The following is a 19519-nucleotide window of genomic DNA, read 5'->3' on the forward strand; positions in this document are numbered from 1 at the left end:
ATGGGTATATTTAAAGTACCTTGACAGAGGACACAGAAAGACAGGTTAGAAAGGCAGACACACAAATTTCTTGCAAATAGTGATTGTTTTGGGCACAAACTGGGAAGCAAAGACCAGCAATAACACCACTTGGTTGTTCTCACACCCAGGATAGAAAGCAAAATACAAGATTAATGGAACAGGATTAGCATAGTCTAGGATTAACAAATCCTAGATCCTGCATTCAATCCTGTATTAATTCTCCCTCTATCTCCCTTTAATGTCGTTGGACCAATTCCTGGACAGCGGAGAGGCAATCCTCCCTCTTCCATGCCCCTCCACCTCAAGCTGCCATCAGCATCTTGCTAAAACAGACCTCATTGATTCCTTGGGTCTTGTAGGGTGAGATCGTCCTTTCTCCCCATTAGCTTTGGTAGCTGGTGGTGGATTGGAAAGCAGCTAATTCATTTGCAGCTGGACATAGGTCAGCAACTGCCTCACCAGAAAGGTATTCTCTCCCATTGACCCAAAATATTTTAACCTTCTAAAACAACTTTCCCTTGGACAGATGATTCTATTCCTTCACTTTCTTCACTCTGAGGAAATATTTTGCAAGCACTTCATAAAACATTTTTAAACACTGCAGCTGACAGCATTAATTTGCTAAGCACCAAAAATGTAATCAGGGTTGTCCAAGACACAAATGAATACAGTTCCTGCCCCATGGAGTTTGCACCCTAGAAGGCAGACACAGACAAGATAAACACACTAAGAAATGAGGACTTCAGTTCTTTTTGTAAGAAGGCTTCTCTTCCATATGCCTCTCTGGTATAAAGCTAGAGCAGAGAAGACAATGGAAACAGTAAAATTAGCGTCTGTGGAACTTGCATCAGGTTGTTCTATGTATATGAAGTAGCATGGAGAAGACACAAAGCTGGGAACAGGTGAAGGAAAGAAGGTGGTGATGAGGCTGTCGTTGATGGAGCAAAGGAGCTAACAAATGAGATCCAAGAGGAAGGCTGAGACAGACTTGTGCAGGGAAATAGGAAGTTTACAACTGGTGTGGTAAGCAAGAGGGAACTAGTGATATGGCCTGATAGAAGAGTGAGGAACATAAGCTCTGGAGAGACTGTCAAAAGGGGAGTCAAGGAGGCCAGATAAGAGAGAAGTTGCAATAATCAAGATGGGAAATTAGTAGGGTGTGAACAAGTATTTTCATCATTGAGACAGAAAGGAAGGGTTGGATTTTCAGAGTATTGTGGTGAAACATGAACTCTTCCACCTTTATTACCTTACAATAGACACCAAGTATAGAAGTGCATTAGAAATAACCAGACGGATTAGAGTATTTCTAAGCCCCTCCCTTTTGAAACTATTCAAAAATTGCACTTACATTTCAATGTATAGTATATAGAGCAGTATAAACAAGGCATTGTGTATATGAAATTTTAGTTTATACTGACTTCACTAGTGCTTTTTATGTAGCCTTTTGTAAACTAGGTAAATATCTAGGGTGAGTTGCTGTACCCCTTGTAAAATCTCTGCCTACCCATCGACTATGCATACCCTCTGGTTGAGAACCACTGGTAGAGACGTGCATTTTTTTGGAATGGCCTGAAATCAAACAACTTCTGGGTTGAGGAATGAGAAATGAGAGAGAACGAACTGTTTGAAGTGGATCCACTTTGGTATGTCTTGGGCTGTGTATTATTCACGAGCGTTAAACAAAAATGTCTATTTAGAGGTCTACAGATTATGGGCTTATTAAGTATCTCTCATGCTACTGACCGAATCTAGTTCCTCCACAGGTTGCACTCTTAACCAGAAAACCCTCCAGACACTGATGCTGTAACGAGACTACACAGGTTTTTGGAATGAGAGTTTATATTCTTTGACATATAGTTATGTGATGCTGTATGCAGTTACCAACAGCTGCTACAGTCCACTGATGAGCACTTGTGTACTCTTCCATAGCTGATTTACAATAATATTAAATTCAGTTGAAATCAGTGGATTATCAAGACATATCAGATACATTTTATTAATCAGTTTGCTGCTTCCAAATGTAAGAGAGAACACCACAAAGGGGAAAAACAAATTCATGTGAGGACAGAATACATTTTATTAGAAAGAGTAACAAAGTGCTTTCAATAAGACTTATTTCACACAAATATCTCCAGGAAACAACATTTTTCCCCTTATGGACAGTTTCAATGTGTCAATTTTCAGTACAAATGAGGTTCCACCAGCTTTGCTGTATGTGCAGTTTCCTTACTGTACATAGTAATTCAAACATTTATGCATCTGAAGGCTCTTTTGGAGACACAGTAATAGTTCTACAGAAATCTTATCATCTGCCCCAAAGACCAATAAGGATTACATATTTCATTATTTAATGTCAATTTGGGTGATGTAATTCTTTTATACAATCATTGTATACAAACATACATAGACATGTAATTAGAACTAGAGAGAGAGACTGACAGTCGTCTGTATTCATGTTAATGATTTTCAGCATGAGACTATACCCCTTGTATCCAAACAAAATTTACATTCACCCTTTATTTCTGGAGTAGGGACTCTATTCTGCATTCTTTGCAAGTCCAAAACTCCCAGTGACTTCAAACTGTAGTTTGGGGGTGGGGTGGGGGGAAGAAGCAATGCAAAGGCTGCTCATACATTTTCTCACAATTTGACAATACATTTTCTTTTGATACACATCTTTGTTCCGTTATATTGCTCATTTAAAACCAATTTTCAATATAATAGAACGTCTTCCTCAGTACACTCTCAAAAATAAAAACAACAACAAAACAACAAAACAAAAACAGGGCAGGGAAATGCTGTAACATATAGATAATAAAGGCAGACAATCCTGTATAAAATACTTTTGTGTGGGGGCTTGTTAGGTTTTTTTAGGGTCATAAAAATGCAGATATGAAAGACTTATAGGGCAGGATATAGTCTTCTTCAAAAGAGGACAGACACAGCTGACACTCCTTTTGAACTAAAATCAAGTGTAAAGAACCACCTTTTATGAATGTGTGTTGCATGACGTGTGGGAAGGAGAGCTGTTGGGATGATTATATGCATGTTCTTTGTGATCATTAACATGCACAGACAACAAATTATATGCAGATAACTACATTGTCTTCCCTACTTCATTTCTGTACCTGTGACCAAGCAGCCTCACCTTTGGCCAGCTATTCCTTAAGTTCCAAAACAATGGAAGGTTTCCTTTCATTTCAGGAAATCAGTGTATTCTGCATCACAACACATAGTCTGTGTGCACAGAGTCTCAGCAACAGGGACTATCCTACAAGACACTGACCTTTTCTCTACGAGGCAAAAGAGTGTGGATGAAATGTCCTGAATAATAACTTGTATGGGAGGAAAAAGGCATGACGTGTAAAAAATAAGCACATTTTGTAATACAGCCCATATATACATATATAGATACACAGACAAAACCACAACTATACATAAACAATACACAAACATACTATGTATATTACATTATTTTTAAAAGAATTTTTAAATATGTATCCTTAGGCACTTGTGGGTCGAGAGCTCCTGCCATTAAATTCAAATTGTATTCATGCTTAGCTTTTGGAAATCCAGACTTCCAGCAATGTTTGAGTAAAGCACATCTATGAATATATTACGATGTACAGTATTTCCATGTCATCAGTATACTTATTTTACTCATGTACAGACGGATACGTTTTTTAACCTGGGCCCAGTCGACACACACTTACAGTTGAGCTTAACTTCCCACATGCAAACAGTCTCATTAATGCAGTGGGGCTACTTATAGAGGTAAACATATGCATAAAGTATTGTAGGATTGGGGCCTTAGTGCTTAAAACCACAAATAGTAATTGATTTCAATGGCTGGAAAAGTTTACAAGGAATGGCTCCATCGGCCCTGCAACTGGATCAATGTGTGCAGGCCATGGAATCCAACAGGACTCCATGTGGACATAAGAATCTTCCTAAGGACCTAGTTAACTTAAGGATTGGGGCAATAGGGATTGTTTTCATTGAGTTCAATGGTCTTTGGATGAAGCCTACAGTTTGTAAATAACTAAAAACTACACAAGGTTAAGGTTCGTCCATCCAAAAATGTTTGCAAAAACAAAAGGAAAGTAGCATTTCAAATGCTTACATCTTAAATTGTAAACTGCTTTATTTAAACAAATGGAAATGAAAAAATGCATACGATAGGGTCAATTCTGTATTTAAAATAAATACAGTTTTGAGAGGTGCTAAATTGTTAGCCTATTTAGTGAAGATTTTCTCTGGCCTTTCCTCTGCTCAGCACTTCTCAGGATTGGATCCTACATTATCAAAGTGGATTTTACAGATTTATTTTAAAACTCTATACAATATTATATCTTATTCTCTGATATTTCAGCTTACAACATGAATCTCTAAGATGATATATTTCCAAATCAAACACCAAAAATTCCTGAGTAAGACTGCAGTTGAAATCTATCTATACTTATCTTACTTGCGTAATTGCTCATATCTTACATTAGGGCCTGCGTCTGCTGTGCTTGCACAAGCAAAGCTTGCATCTAAGTTAGGATTGGGCCCAGACTGCAGTAAATCAGAATCATCATCAAAGTTGATAGATCCACATTTAATACTAGTAATACAACCCTCCTGCATATGATGTGTAGAGGGGCTGTGGTCAGTATTCAAGCACAGTAGCTGGAATAGTAGTTGCAGGGGTGGGGATTTATATTTATTTGTAAAGTCCCCAAATTATTTCCTCGAAGAGAACTGTTTTGATATTTAAAAAAAGGCATTAATGGCCACAGCCAAGCACACATAAGTAGACCTAGGCCTGGTCTACACTAGAAACGTTGCCAGCACAGCAAAGTCAGTTAGAGGTGTGATTTTTTTTTCTGACAATTATATATTGGCAAAAGCCTTAGGGTAGACACAATTATACTGGCAACAGTACTTTTTTGCTAGCATAAGCTAAGCCTACCAGAGGAGGATTTGCTGGTACAGTTATGTCGGTATAGCTAGACTGACAACCCTTTTCTAATGTAGGCCTAGCATTACAGTAACAAACGAATGTGTGCGCACACACATGCAAGCCAGTGGAGGAACACATTTTTATTTAGTTAACAGATTTATGGGTCCAGCTTTCAAAAAGCTTACAGGAGAACAATGTAAAGATAACAGAACATAAATCTCATGGTTATGTGTACTCTTCAAAACAAAGAGAGGAATTTCCACTACACATGCAAGTGTCATTTCAAAATATCAGCCACACCACAGAAGAGAGGCTGACCCCATTCAGATGGAGGTGTTTTTATACCACATTTAATAAAAAGACAACCTAGAACTGAGCCCTCAAGGCTGCAATGGCTCACATACCCTCACTCAGGGCTTGTCCACACTGAGTTAGCATTTGACACGCTAGTGTGCAGTAGATTCACACTCTGGCTTTCCGTGTACTAACTTACTGTGTTGACAAGCCCTTCAAAAGAGTAAGTTACTTTGGACAGTACCATTATTAGGAGTATATCCTTTTCATTCCCTTTGGAGATGTGCTAGGACTGTTGACTTCCTTAAAAATGCGTATGTAATTTTAGTCTGAATGTAGAAACCTCACAAATGTAATGTGTAGCATGATTTGGAAAACTGCAGCTTTTAATATGCCGGTGTTCTTTGCTTAAACACACAAATCCATTGACAGGTGATATGGTTGTAATATGTTATCCAACAGGCCATTCACCATACTCTACTGTTGCACGTAAATAATGACAAGGCACAGAACAGCAACGAGTCCAAGAGCTTGTAAGCCAAGGAACCAAAGCATAACCCAGAAGAATATGATTATTACAGGTTCCACAATCCGTTCTCCAAAATACATCCTCGTGAAGCCTATGCTGATAAGCCTTTTGTTTAGTTCACCAAAGAGAGTCCCCATCTTTTTACAGTCATCTATAACAGGCTCTACAGTGTGATTTCTTTGTTCTTGCTGGACCTGCAGATAGAAAACAAAATCAGGAAATAGTTTGGACATATATAATATAGATATATATATACGATACTATTATTACTGTCTCTTGCAATTTACAAACATCTCGTCTGTTTCTACTTTCAAGAATTAGAAAAAATATCAAAAGTATATGTAAAAAGGAACTCATTAAATTCAGTACCTGATATGAGTTACATATTTTAACACAGTCAATAATGAATACAGTGGATTCATTGAAAAGTCATTGCCAGTAAGACTTTAGAACCACTGAACCTACATGAATAACCTCTACGAGCAGACTACAAACCATTACGTATTTTGCACAAGACAAAGAAACTGAAGGGATTTGTATTATTGAAAGATGGCCAGGGAAGAAAATGGGCGAGGCTAGCAACAGGGAAAGCTGAAATTCATCCTAGTGTGAAGACATGGTACAAGAAGTTGTGGAAACCTCCCAGTATTTCTGGAGGTAGGGGTAGGCAGCAAAAGGGGTTTAGGAAAATCACAGGTGGAGCAGTGGTACCAGGGAACCTTTGTACCATTAAAAGGGGCTCCACACTAACTCCAAATGGGACAGATTGGAGGGGGGCAACTAGATCTTCACTTATGCAGACCCAGTGGTACAAACACCATTGTACAAGAACCATAGAGGGCCAGAAGTCACCATTTTATCACATGGGTTAGAACAGCAGCTGCAGAGCTGGGACAGCTCCATGAAATTAATTGTGCAAAACCTAAATACTTGGGATTTGAGTGAAGAGGGGTGAATTTCATGTTCAATGAGCACACTTTCAAGATGATAAAGTAGCTCAGGCACATGCTACTAATGGAAGCATCAGAAAAGGCAATCACAGCATAAAAGAAGCTACTCATCAATATTTTAGTCAACAAATCAATATTTCCAAACAATAGGCTGGTTGTAAACCCTAATTATAGTTACTAAGTGTTCATCATAAAGCAAAGTTTCTGGAAGAGGGAGTACTGTGTCAAGTCTGGATTTATATTCCAAAGCTGATTTCTAACTGCAGCTTCAATTATATCTAAGGGTAGAAATCCTTCTATTTCCGGTGGTTACAGCAGATAGTAATGGGCTTCCTGACAGAGACTACCTGGGTAACTGATAGTGGGATCTGGTCCCCATTACAGAATCTGATAACCTATCATTTTAAAATGCTGAATTCCCATTAGTATAAAGCACTGTACTCATGACAACAACAAACAACAAAAGACAATCCAACAGTCTAAGCTTTTCCCAAACTAGATATTAGGTCACATGGAGAACCTTCATATGGAATGAAAGCTTGGTTGTAGGAGTGCTGTAGCAAAAGTAGGAACAGTAATGAAGAGAGACCAAACATTTGTAACAGTCCATTGCAGTTCTACAGGTTCGTGTGTGTAAAATTCATTTTCCTACTTGCCAGATCACAAAATTATTTGTTTTGAGCTTCTAGACTTTATCTCAGAAAGAGACAGGCAGGGAAAACATACCCAGAGGTTCAATATTTTAGTTCTACTTTTGTCTTACATGTCTTGTACATTTTTATTATCACATGAATTATCCATATTACATCAGAACAATGAATAAATACAATAGTCTATTAATCTGTACATTTGAATCTCTAATAAAAAATAGATACTGATGCACATTAAAACTAGAACAAAGGCCTTCATTGTATGGTATGTTTAGTATGGTAGAATAAATGTGTCCCATTTTTCTGATACTTTATAATCTGCCACAGATATTACAGTAACTTTCAAAATGAGATTCTTAATCTGGTAAAACTGAAAACAGATTACCAGCCATAAAACATAGATGGCACATTTTTCTTCACTAATACTGCATAATCATTTAAATTATGTTTGTTGTAGGACTGCAGAGTTAGTGAGTGTATATTATCTTTGTTCAAAAATGAACTTTCAAACACTTAGATTATCTGTCACTGTTTTAGACCCTTATTCATGATTCAGGCCTTTGTGGTCTGGCCTGCTGGGTAATCGCATAATACATGGTGAAAGTATGTATGGAGGAACACGTTGCTGCTCTGCATATTTCCTGGGTCGGGACTTGCGTCAGAAATGCAGCTAAAGAAGCTTGTGCCCTAGTGGAGTGCACTGTGGTCGGAGGGGCAGGCACCTTTGCCAGGTTATAGCATTCACAGATGCAGGACGTAATCAACGAGGAAATTTGTTGGGAGGAGACTGGAAGACCCTTCATCCTGTCTACCACAGCCACAAACAGTTGAATGGACTTCTTAAACAGTTTAGTTCTTTCAGTGTAAAAAGGTTAGCGCACTGCGGACCTCCAATGAGCAAAGCCTCTGCTATCTGCCGCTCAAGTGCAGCTTAGGATAGAACATAGGGAGGAAGATGTCCTGGTTGATGTGAAGCTGGGAGACAACCTTCGGGAGAAAAGCTGGATGTGGCCTGAGTTGAACCCTATCCTTGTAGAACATGGTGTAAGGGGGCTCTGATGTTAGGGCCTTGAGCTCATATACCCTCCTGGCTGAGGTTATCGCTACCAGAAGTGCCACCTTGTATGACAGGTAGAGCAGGGAACACGTCACCAGCGGTTCAAAGGGCAGACCCATCAATTTGGAAAGGACCAGATTGAGGTCCCAGGTTGGAGTCAGTTTCCAGATGAGACCTTTCAGGAAACGGCTGACCATAGGAGTTAGCAAACACCGACCGGCCCTCTCAGCCTGGATGGAAGGCAGAGAGGGCAGCCAAGTGAACCCTTATTGACGACATGGACAAAGATGTGCTTGAGATGGAGAAAGTAGTCCAGTATGAGTGGTATAGAGGTGAGCATCGGGGACAAGTGATGCTGCGCCAACCAGACTGAGAATCTCTTCCACTTGGCAAGGTAGGTAGCCCTGGTGGAGGGTTTCCTATTGCCAAGGAGGACTTGTCTAACTGGGTCCGACCAGGAGAGCTCTGTGGGGTTCAGAGATGAAGTTTCCACGCTGTGAGGTGCAACAACTCGAGGTTCAGGTGCTGGAGATGGCTGTGATCCTGAGTTATTAAGTCCGGGAGGAGTGGCAAGGTAACTGGGGCTTCCACAGACATTTCCAGGAGAGATGTGTACTAGTGTTGACGGGGCTAGGCTGGAGCTATCAATATCATTGAAGCCTCTTCCCTCCGTATCTTGAGGAGCACCTTGTGAATGAGAGGGATGGAGGGAAACACATATAGGAAACGGCCTCCCCATGGAAGGAGGAACGTGTTCGTGATGGAGCCCGGACTGTGATTCAGGAAGGAGCAAAACTACTAGCACTTCCAGTTTTGTTGTGTGGCGAACAGGCCCATCTGGGGAAAGCCCCACCATTGGAAGATGGAGTTGGCGATGTCTGGGCATAGGGATCACTCGTGCCCGTGAAAAGATCTGTTGAGACAGTCCGTCAACTCATTCTATACTCCTGGGAGGTACAACGCTTGCAGGAGTATCAAATGAGCTACACAAAGGTCCCACAGCATGAGGGCTTCCTGGCACAGGGGAAAGGAGTGTGCACCCATTTGTTGATATAGAACACCGCCGTGGTGTTGTCTATCATGACTGATACACATAGAATGTTAAGGTTGGAAGAGACCTCAGGAGGTCATCTAGTCCAATCCCCTGCTCAAACCAGCAACTAAATCATTCCAGCCAGGGCTTTGTCAAGCTGGGCCTTAAAAACCTCTAAGGATGGAGATTCCACCACCTCCCTAGGTAACCTATTCCAGTGCTTCACCACTCTCTTAGTGAAATATTGTTTCCTAATATCCAACCTAGACCTCCCCACTGCAACTTGAGACCATTGCTTCTTGTTCTGTCATTTGCCACCACTGAGAACAGCCTAGCTCCATTCTGTTTAGAACCCCACTTCAGGTAGTTGAAGGCTGCTATCAAATCACCCCTCACTCTTCTCTTCTGCAGACTACAGAACCCAAGTTCCCTCAGCCTCTCCTCGTAAGTCATGTGGCCCAGCCCCCTAATTGTTTTCATTGCCCTCCACTGGACTCTCTCCAATTTGTCCACAATCCTTCTGTAGTGGAGGGACCAAAACTGGACATAATACTCCAGGTGTGGCCTCACCAGTGCTGAATAGAGGGGAATAATCACTTCTCTCGATCTGCTGGTAATGCTTGACAAGTGGACTCGGAAAGTCTGGCATGCCAGGCGCACAGCACTCAGCTCTCTGATATTGATGTGGAGAGCGAGTTCCACCTGAGACCTCGTGTCCTGAGGTGTCTCAGAAGTGCTCCCCAGCCCAAGGCTGAAGCGTCTGTCACTAGCGAGAGGGACAGCTGAGGACCGGTGAAGGGACCCATGCATACACTACCTGCGGGTCAAGCCACCACTGAAGGGAGTCGAGGACCAGGCGAGGCAGAATCACGACCCTGTCCAAACTGTCCTTAGCTGGCCAATACACCGAGGCTAGCCACAATTGGAGAGGCTGGAGTCTGAGCCTGGTATGTTGCACCACATAGGTACAAGAGGCAACATGTCTTAGAAGTTTCAGGCAATTCCTTGCTGTGGTGGGGGAAACTGCCTGAGACTTCGAATGATGTTGCCTAGGGCCTGAAATTTTGCTTCCGGGAGGTATGCCCTGGTGTGTGTTGAGGCCAGCACTGCCCCCATGAACTCTATCCACTGAACAGGGGACAGAGTCAATTTCCCTATGTTCAGGTTAAGGCCCAGTTAATTAAACATTGTTCTTATGAAGTAGACTTGTGCCTCCACTTGACCCCTGGAGTGGCCCTTGATCAGCCAGTGGTTGAGGAACGGGAACACCTGTACCTGGCATATGCGTAGGAAGGTGGCCACGATTGCTATACACTTGGTAAACACACACGGGACCACTGACAGGCCGAACCGGAGGACTGTGACCTGGTAGTGTTTGTTGCTCACCACACACCTGAGATACCTTCTGTGGGAAAGTGTAATAGCTATATGAAAGTATGCATCCTTCAAGTCGAGGGCAGCATACTAGTTCCTTGGATGCAAGGAAGGGATGATGGAGGCCAAAGAGACCATGTGGAACTTCAGTTTCCTCGTGAACTTGTTGAGCTCTCACAGGTCTAGGATGGGCCTGAGCCCACCTTTGGCTTATGGTATTAGGAAATACCGAGAACAGAAGCCCTTGCCTTTCAGCTCCTGAGCAACCTCTTCAACTGCTCCTAGTGATAGGAGTGAGTGCACCTCCTGTATGAAGAGATGCTTGTGAGAAGGGTCCCTGAAGAGAGACGGGGAAGATGGGTGGAAGGGCAGAGAACTGGAGGGAGAATCTCCTTTCTACCGTGCGAAGCACCCAGCGGTCCGATGTGATACGGGCCCACACGGGATAGAAAGGGGATAGTAGGGATGAGACGTTTAGGCGGGTTGGATCCAGTCCAAGTTCTGGTGTGCCGTCCTCATTCGCACCTTCAAAAGGCCTGCTTCTGGCCAGATGAAGGTTCAGACGGGCCAGAGCCCTGGCCCGAGGATGGGTGCAGCCTCTTCCTGCTGCTCCTGTTTCTCCTTCTTGAGCCATTTTGCTGGTTCTGCGGTTGGCAGAACCGCGGAGGAGGCTGCAGCCTAAAATGCCTCCACTGCATGGCAGGGTTGTGGAGGCCCAGCGATTTGAAGGTGGCACTTGAGGCTTTTAGGCTATGTAGCCCTTTATCCATCTTTTTGGAAAACGGAGTCACACCCTCAAAGGGGAGATCCTGGTCTGCTGGACCTTGTTTGGTAGACCTGATACTTGGAGCCAGGAGCTCCTTCTCATGGCAATCCCAGTAGACGTGGGTGGCCGAGTGGCCGCATCAGCCCTGTCCAGAGCGGCCTGCAGTGAAGCTCGGGAAATGAGCTTGCCCTCCTCCACCAGGGCCGAGATTTCAGTATGGGAGTCCTGTGGCAGCAGCTCTGCAAACTGACATTGCCCTGCATGCATTGTAGCAGTACCTGCTGATAATGGCCTGCTGATTAGAAATACAGAGCTGCAAGCTGCCAGTGGAGTAGATTTTTCTACCAAAAAGGTCGAGTCGTTTTGCCTCCCGATTCTTTTGGGCGGGGGGGAGAGGGGGGTTGGTAGCCTTGGCACTCACGTTGGTTAGCAGCGTCCACGACCAAGGAATCTGGTGGAGGATGGGTATACAAGTGCTCATAAGCCCCGGGATGGCACAAAATAACATCTTTCATGGTGCTTAGGCGTAGGGGGCAATGAAGCCGGGGTCTGCCATGAGGTTTTTGTGGTGTCAGCAATGGTCTTTATGAGGGGTAGGGCAATATATGCCAGTCCAGAAGGAGTGAGGATATCCACCATTGGATCTGCATCCTCCACTACCTTCTCCGCCTGAATGCCCAGGCCCTGGGCAACCCTCCTCAACAATTGCTGTAGGACCCTGTTGTGGGGAGAGAGATGGAACCCTTTCCTCTCTTCCCTTTTCACTGACAGGAAAATGAAACTCTGTGAGTTGAAACTTGCCAAGTTTACACACATACAGGGCTATTCCTACATAAGGGAGAATGGGACCCTCCAATTTTTTTCTAAACATACAACAGCTTAGATTTTTGGTCACCCATATTTTCCAATGGGGAAGCTGGCTTCTGTAGTATTGTTCACCGAACTGTCAACATGGATGGATGATACCCTTTACTGTATTTACGAATAACCTTTTAAAATGATTTGTAGTAAATCTACATAACTAAATGTAACAATTAACATTTATTTTACTGTGTATTACACTGACATATTACTTGGTGTACAGTATTTCCTCTCTATGGAACAAAATATTATATCATGTCTATCATGTTGATATTGTATCATATCTATTATAGCAATCTGTTGCCTTATTTTCCTCTCTGCCTCCTTGCCCTGTGCTCCTTAATACCTACCAGTTGATAACTTCATCACTCAGTTTCAGTTTTATTCTGTTTCTCAATTTATTAATATTTCAAATTTTGTTTAGCTCTTCAAAAATCTTGGGCTTTGCCAATGGAAATTTCCTTTTGTTCATTATAATGAGCTAATTAGCCTGTCATTTGAACATCTGTGAATGCTATAACCTGGCAAAGGTGCCTGCCCCTCCGACCACAGTGCACATTTGAACATTTATTGCCAAGTTTGTGTACATATACTGAAAGGTAAGATTGCCTTCACATGTTTATTGTATCAACCAGAGAGGCTCCTGTTAACCTCTCTTTGCATCTTCATTGTGTTCCTATTTAGTATTTTTGTCTATGGAAACATTTCTGCCTTCATATTTTTAAATGACACCACTCTTAACTCTTGACTATCAATATTACAAGAGAGAATCAAACACATTTGCACACTGCTAAAACTCCCCCACCTCAAGTTAGGCAAGGATGTTCAGTAGCGATAAGACAAGACCGAGGAATACATTTTTCTGAACTGATGAGAGGTTTAAAGGGTGAACCTACAAGGCTTGATTATTTCATTCTTCCAAAGAAATTATCCCACTCCCTTCCATCTTCAGATATTAAGTGTCCTCCCCGTTACCCCAATATTAATCCTTTGGACAGTACATTCAGATAAAAATTAATTAACCATGGTTACCTCTTTCTCAGCTGGAGTTCCTCAATAATTAAGCCTCTTGTGGGTAAATGCATATAATGATCTATTCTGCCAGTTATTTTAGAAGCGCTCAAACATCTTTAAAATTGTGACCAAAATAACAATCTCAGGCTAATACTATATTATCTTTATGCAAATAAAGAGATTTTTTTAACCAGTTATTATTACATGTTTCTTAGGGCTGAATTACACACAAACTTGCACCTAAATAACTACATCAGTTTTAATTCACACCTTTTGTCATTTAAGTGAATCTGTATATGGATACTCTTATTTAAATGTGCTTAACTGAAAAAACCCACTTCAATTCCAAAATGAGAGTGCCAACATACACAGTCATGCACCAAAACAACAAATTAAAACTAATGTAGTTATTTCTATTAACCTGTGGCGTGTGTGTGTATATATGTATATTCTATATTTCAAAATCCTAAACTAAAGCAACTTAAGAGCGCATCCCCAAAACATTTAAATGTTACTGGCTATGGGGCAAAAGTAAAGGAATTACCAGTATCTGACTGACCATTTCCCAAAAAACAATTCTCAGTTTCTACCTAGGACGGTTGCTTGTAAATATACATTCATGTTCAGCACATTGCAGAGATGACATGATATTTTAAAAAACAAACATAAAATTCCAGGATCTTCAATACTCTTGCTTCCTTAGTACACTGGATTTTTTTTAAACACAGACTTTTATTTGCCCAAAGAATGCCAATAATTTTATTCAATGTTAAAAAAGGAAAATCTTCCAGGAATAGTAAAGGGCAGCAACATTAATCTATTAACTGGTATTATTATTTTAACCGCTTCCACCATTTTCTGCCATGACAAATAATTCCATTGCTGTTTCCCTTATGACTTTATAGCAGTCGTTCTACATTTTAACTACAAGAACTGTTGCCAAATACTTAGAGAAAAAATTTCCTAAATATTTAATCCACTCCACTGAATAACTATTCACTATACAGCACTATCATTTTGAGCATATAGGCCCCAATCCTGAAAGATTTAAGCATGTGCTCAACTTCAGTGGAACTATTCAGAGTACATAAAGTTAAGAATATGCGTGAGCCTTTTGAGGATTAGAGCTTTACTGACTTGAATCTAATCCTCAAAGTAATGTCAGTGGAAAGTCAGAGAAAGAACCAACAAAGAACAGCCAAACCTCCTAAAAAAACAATTTGTACATTGTAGTTTATTGAACCATCTTTTGTCTTTTATTGTAGAAACAATATTCACAGTGGTAGAATATACTCACAAAGGCTGCTGTGGTTATCCAACATCTCACCTTGCTTCAGCATTTAATCACCTAAAAAACCTGTTTATTGCTAGTAACTGAGCTTCACAATTACATTTTTACCAGTCGATAACACTATCTTTCCTAAAACCTGTATATTTCTGTGTCAAGTTTTAAAACAGGATCTTAACTATAGACATAACTATCAGCTCAGTCTGATTTATTTTTGCAGTTGCTTGTCTCTAGGGAACAGAACACCACTATAAAAACATGCTGTTAAAATATTTTAGGACATTTTCTTATATTGGCACACCCAGTAATCGAGTTAAGGTCTGTCAAACGCTTTTAAAGAATTAGCATAACTTTTTGCTTTGTGCTCTCTACAGATACTAATCTAACCTGGTGGCAGTGATCAACTGTATAAAAACAGCCTGCATAAATTGTTCAAAAGCACCTATATGGTTTAGGAGCATAAGTCCCACTTTCAAAAGTGATTTAGGCACTTAAGAGGCTATGGGCTTGTCTAAACGGACAATTAATTCATGGTAGGCTGAGGTGTAAATTTACCCCACATGAGCTTGCCATGCACTAAGTGTCCATGTAGACCCTGCTACCAAATACTAAAAGTTTCCTAATGTGCTTTGATGTAACCTGCTTTGAAGTGGGAGGGGTTTAGCACAAATCCCACTGATTTACAATAGGTCGCGTGCTGCTAAATCACTAAGTTACTTTTGAAAATCTCGCCCTTATCTAATTAGCTATTCTGAAATTGCTTTACATAAAGACTAATACAGGTAGGTGAAGATCGTACAATGATTAAATCAGAACATTTAACATTGCTGTCACAAATGTGCTTGCTTTTCAAGCTAGAATGTCCATACATCTTTGTAGCTACTCATCTTTGAAGTCTCACTACATTTTACTTGGGGCAAGTTTGACATGCCATTCACAGACTTGCAAAACTGCCTGTGGTCTATTTTCAAGAAAGCACATGACAACTTTGTGGTTTACATACGGTTAGTAGGCAACGCATTGTTTCTAACTAAAATGGTCTCTCTCCCCACCATCTCATCCTGAATAGGGACCCAATGATGATAATCATTTTAGCCACTTAAAAAGTCAATATTATACATTAGATCACATTATAGCACATTAAAACATGATAAACTCCCAAATAAAATTTATGTATAAAAATCCCACCGTGAAATAGTATGATTCAAGCAACATTAAAACAAGATCGAGGAAACTTAGCTTTGAATTTTTACTTCTAAATAATTTAAAACAGATTACTGTATAAATGTAAGGCCAACAACATTATTTGCAAATATCTCTTTTCCAAGGCCCAATTCTGTAAGGTGCCGCATGACCTCTGTTCCTACTGAAGTTATTATGGGTGCAGGGTTATGTCACATGGAGTTCCAGTGATACTACTTGCAGAGTAATGCACTACTTATAAGTAAGGATGGAAGAATTGGACATATAGGAAACTAACTTTTCAAGCTCAGGAAGTTAGTTCTTTCTATTGCACATTGCAGGGTGGAGTATGTTAATATAGAGGGGCTTTCATTTTTCACTTTCTGTTACCTACAAAACAAGTTTGCTAAAGGGCGTCAACAATGAACAGAAGAGAAAGCAGATGAATTAAGATAACTAACTTCATCAGAGCATTGCAGCAATGATTATGGTTGATATTACAGTTTTAGTATAAGTCCCTGTTTACAGACATTTAAGTTTCTGAAGAAACACGATCTGGTCCAACCTCTACCACATCTGTTCTTAGTTTAAAAATTACTTTTTGTATGGGGAAAAACCATAAGTTATTGAGCTTGGTGCAGGAATTACTGGGTGAAATTCAATGGACTGTGTTGTGCAAGTCAGACTAGGTGATTATGGGGGGAGGACTGCCACTGAGTAATGGGAAAAAAATATTTCCACCAGAAACGACAGCTCTGGTCAGGTTACAGACAAGAAGCACTATCTCCAGAATAGCTGATTCAACTATCAAGACATGGCATAAGCCATAAATCAGGACAAGTCACATGCACAAAGTTACCAAAAGAAAGAAATAATGGAAAGAATAGCATACTTAAGATTATCACCACATTCACCTTAAATGTGTGTGGGGGGTGGGGGGGGAAGCTTTGGATTTAAATCTGAATTGATATTTAATAATAAATGTCTAAAAGGCACAAAGAAAAAAAAGGTTGGTACCATTAAATGGCGGGGGGGATGGGGGGGGGGAGGAAGCAAGACCACAAATTTTTCCTGCAATTTCTAGCATTCACATAACCCAGCTACTAATTTTATCTCACTAAGAGTTATTTTCGCGTCAAGAAGCAGTGTGTATGGCATGCATACTTAAATGTCAAAAAATGCCTATGAAACTTGACCTTTCAGCTTTATATTTATTTGCTGAAAAATACTCAACATTAAACACAGGAAGTTCTAAAGATGTGACAAAGCAGGGTCTCTAGAAAATACAAGGTAAAATGAAGTTCTTAAGTCTAACTCTGACCAAAATTACCAGAAAACCGATTACGAAAGCAGATGTCAGAGATATTCATGAAGGAATCAATCATGAGCACCTTCACCTCCCACGGAAGGACCCAAAGTATGTAACCAGGCTACGTATTCAGAGTAACACAACAATCAAGGCTGGGAAACAGAATCCTAAGCACAAACATGTAACGGATGTTTGCTGGATATGCAGCCGCTAATACAACACATGGAGGAGTAGAATACCCAACTCTCCATGCACTCAGAGTAATCTGCTAGATAGATCAAGATGGTGGTTTGGCTAGATTGTGATTCCCATTTGCCACAGATACCCCTTTGACAATCGCTTGGACTACCTACATATAGCCTCTGTCTGCATTCCTGCAGACTACCTCCACTGAGATCTGCTCTGTGCCATGCATAGGCACTCTGCTTCCTAATGCTGTATGTTCTCAAACCAGAGCAGTTCTGCTGTTTCTTAAGCTTTCCACTGCCCTGGGGAGGGTCAGGATTTCAACCTGTTTCCAAACATAACTTTGAATAACAACAACAAAATAATAAAATATTATTACTTATTATAATTATTTTACTTGGTTAAACACAACAGGATTTGGCTCAGAGTTAACCAGAAAGGATATTTTTGCTTTTCTTATTTTCCTCCCTCTTCTATTGTTAAGTTAGAACGGAGCATCATACAGGAAATGTGGTAACCTTTCATCAAATGCTGGGTTTTATGAAAGTTTGGCATCATATTTACCCAAAATACTTTACAAAACCAATCTTGCTGTTCACCAACCACAGGAACATACCCTATAATGAATTCACATGCACAACTCCCATTGACTTTCACTGAAGTTTATTTAACATGCAGACTGATGGCAGAATGCAGCCCGCAGCCTCAAAAACTGATGATTAGTGCCTTTGACCTTGCAGTTCTAAGTGACAATATAGATTTTGAAATTCAGACAACAGAATACTGGACAGAAAAACAGTAAACATCTCAACTGCTTTGGGCAAAATGACCAGGTTCACTTCCCTAGAACAATGTTTATTCTTCTGCATATAAATTAAAAGGCTAATAGATGGAAAGCAAATGAGGAACAGTTAAACAGTGCTTGCAGATGATAGAACAAACAATGAGAAATATGAGAAACAAAAATGTCCTGTACAGGAAAACTGCCAAGACCACCAGTATTTCTGGAAATAGTATCCATTAAAGATTTATTTTCTAAATTTAAACAGGGAATTTCAACAAAGCACATGTTGTGGTATTAGCACAGAATGGTATCTGGATCTAGTATACATGACAGCAAAAATATATATACATCTTTCATATTTTGAAAATGAGTACTTTTTTAAAAAATGAGAGACTTACTTGAGCTCACTATGAAAACCATCATATCTTAGTCATACTACCTCCCTGTTGATGCCACATTTGATAACAAATGCCAACAAGATCATCATCATCAGCAATAAGCTTCAAAATGCCAGGAGAAGTTTTAAATACATTTTGTATTAATGTGTCTCCTGCCTTGGATATTGAAGTTCTCTACCCATATAACAGGTACAACCCTGACAAGAGTAGTGCAACCTTCCATACATCATCCACAAATGTGCTTCAGCCCTAACCTGGAAAGAACACTTTAAGAGCAAGAATATAGTTCATTTTCCATGTTGATCCAAATTCTTGGCCTCTCTGTGTGTGGATCTGTTTTCAGGACAGAGACCTATGTTGTCCTCAAATATCTAATAATTTGCCTCTGCACATAGCATGATCATGGTCTCTTAACTCTACTGACTCTCAGCTTTTGAATTCACTTCCCTTGGTATGAAATAACCAGAATTTGCTGATGTTAGATGAAATTTGCAGCATTCTCTATTTCCTCTGCCTTTTAGCTAAGGGGAAATGAATCTAGTTGGTAATATTTGGTGTGAGCTATTTTATGTTTTAAAATATCCTTTTTGTTAGCCTTGTTTTGCTATGCTGGATTAGCTGAAAAGTTTGCTGATTGTTTTTGTATAGATTTTGCTTTAAAATTTGTTAAGGAACCAAGAGTTTAGTATTTGGGCTTTTAATTTACATGTAATTCAAAAGAAATAAGATATAAGGGCCTGAACAACCAGAAATAAAATCTGAGTAGAAATAAGTGACTTGTTTTTATAGAAGGAGAAACAAGAGCAAACAAGAATAAGCGTGTAAGGCTGACCAAAGAGATAAGGAATAAACTAGCAAACAATGAAAAGAAAAGC

The 19519-nt window shown here is 40.3% G+C and overlaps 1 protein-coding gene across 1 annotated transcript in view; it reads right to left on the minus strand.

Annotated features, from left to right (window-relative positions):
- Positions 1-2083: 2083 nt before the first annotated feature.
- The window catches only part of FAM241A (family with sequence similarity 241 member A), a 32069-nt gene continuing 14633 nt past the window's right edge, over positions 2084-19519 (minus strand). The window contains exon 2 of the mRNA XM_039542354.1: positions 2084-5986. Within this exon, the coding sequence (XP_039398288.1) occupies positions 5741-5986 (246 nt within the window). The 3' untranslated portion in view covers positions 2084-5740. The remainder of the gene's footprint in view (positions 5987-19519) is intronic.

This window comes from Mauremys reevesii, linkage group 5 (genome assembly GCF_016161935.1).
Source record: "Mauremys reevesii isolate NIE-2019 linkage group 5, ASM1616193v1, whole genome shotgun sequence".
In the NCBI taxonomy this organism is placed as follows: Eukaryota; Metazoa; Chordata; order Testudines; family Geoemydidae; genus Mauremys; species Mauremys reevesii.